The following is a 5,870-nucleotide window of genomic DNA, read 5'->3' on the forward strand; positions in this document are numbered from 1 at the left end:
TGCCCGTTCACCCACTTGAAAAGAGCATTCTCGGGCACTCAGAACCTTTGGCTCTGTTGGTACCTCACAGAAAGGCTGGCGTAATCAATTTTCTCCCAAGTGGACTGAAGCTACGTGTCGAAAAAATTATACTATCCAGTATTTTCAAACCAATTTTTAAGCTCCGGCCTATTTGAAGGAGAAGCTATCCACCGTGCATTTAATGGGGAAAGATGCATGCAACTCTCTTTCTTTACATTTTGCAGCATTAAAAGGACACCCAGGAGTCGGGGAAGTTGTTTCTGCTTGCTGAACTTCAGCTTCAGACACAGAAGCCTGAAAAGGAATCGTGCTTTTCATAATCCCTCAGCAAGACAAGAGATTCTTTGCAGTAGAAATTTGACAATCACGTGCTCTAGGCTGTCCAAACTGCACGTTCTCCCCCGCCGGCCTAACTTCTTCATATTAGGTGAGTTAACTACAGAAAGCAAAACCTGCAGGTTTTTGTCCAGTTGGCTCTGTCCTTCTAACATGCAAATGGTACTAAAACCATTACGCAGAGCTACATCTTCCAATTATGGAAGCCAGCTGATTAAGTTAAGCAGGATTTCTTAAAACATTTTTATTACACACTAGTCCAGGTACAAGCAGGGTCCAAGGGAGTGGCTGTCAATGACTTGGACCTTCAAGTGCCCATCATTCAGATCAGCCCCTATTGGTTTGGGTTTTACATGCGTTCATTCACAAAAGCAACAAACTAGTTTCACAATTTTATTGAACGCTTGTTTCATAGACAGTTTTTTTCCAACAGTAACATAATCCAGATCGACATCTATGAAATAATTTCCATGAACATTTAGAGGAACCTTTACAGATGCTAGACTAATTTGTTGGAATCCAAACGGTTTAGAAAACACATCCAAATCCCACAAAACATTACTCGGGATAGACCAAAATTCAAATACGGCAGTTAATACACAGGAATAACAGACCCGAAGACTGTTAGCACATTGCCTCCAGGCTAAGCCAGTCTGCACTAAAGAGGTCAGAGAAAGTAACGGTTTTGAGCTGCTTGCTGTCACGTTCCCGGATTTGTCTGAAATACTGAAATTTTCTCAAAAGCTCAAACGTGTACAGAGCTTTTCACGTTTCAGAGTAAAACTTCACGTGAGTTTACCAAACCAAGGACACGATTAGGGGCAGCACTAATGCAGACCAATGTCTTTTGGTGGTTGCCTTCCAAACCTTTCCTTTTTTTCCCCCAAATGTACACATTGTGAAATGTGTCTCTCACTGCAGTGAGCGAGGGAAGAATTTACCAGTGGGAAGAGATTCTCTTGGAAATGAACTCCCGCCTTTATTTTCAGAAGAAAGAACTAGCTCCTCTGCACTAGGCGCTGCCTTCTCTCGTCTCTGTAACTGGTATTTTAATTGACTAACACTACGCCTTTTCACAAGGTGCAATCACCAGTGCTTTGCCAGGCGAAGTTACGCATCGTTGAGCAAAAAATGCAAGCAGTTCTGTAGCAAGACATGGTGTTACAACAGTTTCAGAAGGTCACGTCTGCTAATACACCACACAGACACCTTGGTATATTCCGATAAACGAGGAGGTACATTTACAGCATTTACAGGGTCTGCGTTCAAACCCATGAGTTTGTGTTGTCCACTGTATATGCAGAGTAGAATTTATGAAGTTGTGCCGCATTCAGAGAATGGATCTGTAACTCTAACGACTAGAAACTCAGAAAAAGCCACGCAATTGTCCGTGTTACAGAAATGCTTCTGGTTTGGCTGTGGCAAAGCCTCCTGAAATGTCCATAACTTGCAGCCAATTAGATTCTTCTGTAAAAATTGTGTTAGTTTCCAATGCAAAATTATCGAGACGCACGAAAAGCGGTAAACAGTGTGTGAAGGGCTTCTTCTTTGTGCCTTGGAGATGAGTGATACTGCTACATGACGCTGAGGCTGATAAGGTACTCCCCTTCTTTCTTCCCAAACCGGGAACTACTCTTTACAGGATAGCATGACTTTTACCGCAGGAAACAAAAAGCACCCAAGAACCCATACAAACGTACGTATTACTAGCTCCAGACAGACAGATGTAGAACATGGCACCGAGTTCACCTGTGCAAGCCTTGAACCTGCATGATCTAAAAACGGTCCTACATCATCTGTACAACACAAAGTCATACGGGAAATAGTCCAGCATAGTCGCTGTGAAATACAATGCATGGCTAGGCACAAATACCAATATTCACATGAGAACTGTGCAAAGGATGGCATTCCTCACTTTTTACTAGGCTGAATTAAATACATTGCATTTGCAACATATACTACGTTTTACTGGAAAACAGGTCAAGTTACTGTTTGCAAAATTAATACAAGGCTCCATTGTTTAGGATTAAGTGCAGTGTGCAGAAGAAAGTGTGAGATGATTGTGTTTTTACATACTGCTTTTGATGTTCCACTCCCTGGCTCAGTTCGACTTCTAGAAGAAGAAAGAAAGGAAGGTGGTCAGAACTTAAAATAAAGCACTTGTACCCAACATAAAGCCGTGCAAAGAGATTATAAAACCTGAACATCAAAACTTTATGTTCTGATCATCTAGTGAATGTGGAAGTTCCTCCGTATACGTAAGCTCTTCTCTCTTGGTACTGAAAAGAACCCTCAAAATCACATTTCTCCTTGGTCACAAATACTCTAAGACTGACAGATGTAGAACACAGCAGTGCAAGAGGAAGTCCTGAGATCTTTTGTCTCTGCTGCGTAAGTATCAAAAAAATCAGTTCTCTGACAAAGAAATAACAAAAATGTCAACCGCACAGTCTGTAGAGCGGTGTTGCTGTGAAGGAACAGAAAGCTAACCTGCCTGCTAACCCCAGCAGGCCTCAAAATGTCAGCCTGCTTTGGGACAGGCACATTAAAATCTACCCCGTGACAACAAAAATTAAGAGCAGCTGTAACACGAGAGAGACAATGTGAGTGTCTCTGTAAAGTAACAGCCTTAAAAAACGTCAACACACTGAAACCCCTAACAAAGAACACAATGCTTTATGGATACTTACAGAACTGATGTTTTGCTGGTAGCTTTAACTCCTCCAGGGGGGATTCTTCTGACAATTACTGATGAATTCTTAGGAATCAGGGCATTGTCGTCTGTGTATTCTGAAAACAACATGAATGCAGAAAAAAAACATCAGTCAACTTGTAAGAAGGTCTCTTACTGTGTAGTTACATCGCACTTCAGAGAATCCTTTTACAGCTATGAAAGCAAAACTTTGCGTGTGACATTGCGCTGTTACCATCTCAACACTCTAACGGTACGTTTCAAGAGACCTTCAGGTTTCCTAATCGAAGACAAGCAGCGAAATCATCATTTTTTTATATAGTTTAAATGCCAACAGCAAAGTTATCTCAAAGGTGACAAAAAGAGAGTCTGCTAAGGCATGAGGTTCTTTCCGCATCTAGCTTAAGCTGCATTTGCTTCTGTTGAGGCTACAATGCCAAGAGATCTTTCGAGAAAAACAAACCACAGCAGTCTCACCTGCATAAAGCAGATACTAAGGTCTGACACGCTCGCCCTGCAGCAAAACAGGCCCTTGGCTAAAGCATGGAAGCTCTGCGCCGTGGCTTTCATAGCTGTTACCTAAAAACGATTCACCTAAAACCACCGGTGCTCAAGACTGACAGAACACAGAAGAGAGCCCGCCATCTCGCTCTATTTCTTGGAGCATCAACAACCAAACTGACCAAACTGCTCGGTTTCTGTTTCTGTTACGTTTAAACAGGAACAAAGCTGGCAGTGCTAGAACGTGGACCGCAGAAATTTGGGGGGATTTCGGTCTTGCTTTCACAAGTAGGGCAGAATTGGCTCCAACGAAAGTGGTATCTCCCTTCTTAAGCTGATCATCCAGTTTGAATTAACCACAGGGACGTGAATTCTTTCGATTCATTTTTTGCAGAGCAGACAGACTTGAACGAAATTACTGATGAAAGCAGCCTGGAAATGCCTTTCAAAACCAGCACGTGCTAGAAGCTCTCCATGCTTTGCCTTGTCTTACACCACGTTAGTCTTTTGCAGAAGCAAAACCCCAAAAAATCTGGTTAGAAATGAACGATGAAATGATGCTCAGTAGCATCTGAATGACAATGTCTTTGGTGTAGAAAAGAAGTTCTATTAAAAAGAAATCCCAGAGTATAATTCAGATACGGAGAACACTCCTGTGCAAGATGGCTTTCAAGGGTCTGCATAGATTGCAACTCACAGATACACTCTGGATCCAAAATGTTGCTGTTGAGCAGTTTCTGCAACAGCCGAAAAAACAGGTTCCCGATGCAGTGCATTAAAACAAGCTGAAGACAAAATTAAGTCACCCAAACAACTTTTTTTCTTCAAATGAGCCATCTGTTCTACTATCACTTTCACATTTCTCCACCGGCTTTCATAGAAATCTGGCAAGTGTTTTATCAGAAGATATCCTCCCATATTTCCCCGCGCCTGCCCCCCCCACGCACCTTCTTCCGTCTGGGCATTGCTGATCCTCAGGTCGCAGTGGGCCGCCTTCAGCTTCTCGCGGCCCATGATCTGGCGCCTGAGGTCTCTCAGGGAGATGTCTCGGCCCTGGAAGATCACCCTGTCATGGCGCAGCCTGGAGGCAAACTTGTAGTGGATGCAGGACATTGCCAGAGGCGGGCAGTGCCTGCTCCACAACGGCGTCTCCTGTGGCAGAGGCTGTGGCGGCCCCTGTTCCGGGCTGGGGCCTGCGGCGGCGTGGGGAAGGGCCCACCCAGGGCCCGGGGAAGGTGGTGCGGGCTGAGCCCAGCGCAGCCTCTGCTCCCTCTCTGGCAAGCTGCACTGCCAGGCCTGACCGGTCGCTATGGGCACGGGGACACCGCACGCCGCCCCCCCACGCCTCACACGCATTGTGACCAAAGGCCCGTTGCCGCCCCAGGCCACTGCTGCCCCTGCTGTCCCCCGGGCCTGTCCCCGCCCGCTCTCCTGGTGCCCCCCGAGTCTCTGGGGTCCCTGCTGTCCCCCAGGGGCCTTCACCACCCGGCGTCACCTCCCGGCAGCCCCTGGGCCAGTGCTGGCTCTCCCAACAGCCCTGGGCCCACCCTGCCACCCCCCATGCCTCTCACTGCCTGCTGGCCCTCCTGTCACCCCCCGGGCTGTCACCCCCAAGGCTGTCACCCCCGCTCTCCCCTCCTCTCCGCAGCCAGCCAAGGCCACACAGCCCGGGGCAGATGCAGCGGGCTTTGCCCTGGGGCGCCCGGCTGCCCACGCCGCAGGGCCAGCCAAGGCAGGGGACATCTCGGGGACGCTGAGTGCACCTTGGGGCAGGGACGGAGAGTTCAGCCAAAGAGGCCAATGGCCACCTACGCTCATCGCCATAAACCAATGCACTTCCCAACCGTGGCGCACCCACACTTGCTTCAACTCTGCGGAGGAGGACGAAGGAGTCAGGAGTGAACCGTGAGCGTTCGGAGGTGCCCCAGGACGACATGTCTTGCTCTCTCCGTCACTGCAGCTGCTGCTGCAACAGCCCTAGCGCATGAAATCCTGCCCGGAATGATGCGGTCTGGCTCTGCTGACTGAGATGCTGCGGCTTGCAGACACTTCTGGGCCAAGTGGCTACTCCTTTCTGTTCATGTAAATACAATATGAAAAGCTTGCTGTGGTCTGGCAGGGCTAACGAGGGACTTGCCACGACTGCTGGGTTTAGGTCTTTAAATGCCTTTTGGCTTTTCGGAGGAAGGAAACCCTTTTGATTTCAGTGCTGTCCTCTCTATCCGAGGGCGAGTTATTTTTGCTCTCCTTCCTTGCCTATCCTTTTTGAAGAGTTGGTAGCCATCAATTACAGCACTCCACTTGTGTATGTCCTCCCACC

General features: G+C 47.3%; 1 protein-coding gene across 1 annotated transcript; it reads right to left on the minus strand.

Moving 5' to 3' along the window:
* Nucleotides 1-2,337: 2,337 nt before the first annotated feature.
* LOC309676373 (E3 ubiquitin-protein ligase RBBP6-like) lies at nucleotides 2,338-4,723 on the minus strand (the record flags this gene model as incomplete). Its single annotated transcript, XM_082488912.1, has 3 exons — nucleotides 4,498-4,723; nucleotides 3,048-3,147; nucleotides 2,338-2,470 (listed from the first exon to the last, which is right to left on the minus strand). Exons 1-3 carry the CDS (start codon nucleotides 4,661-4,663, stop codon nucleotides 2,338-2,340), a joined length of 399 nt encoding a protein of 132 aa, XP_082345038.1. The 5' UTR covers nucleotides 4,664-4,723.
* Between the last annotated feature and the right edge of the window lie 1,147 nt (nucleotides 4,724-5,870).

The sequence above is a fragment of the Vanellus vanellus genome (assembly GCF_965231255.1).
Source record: "Vanellus vanellus genome assembly, chromosome: 11".
NCBI lineage: Eukaryota > Metazoa > Chordata > Aves > Charadriiformes > Charadriidae > Vanellus > Vanellus vanellus.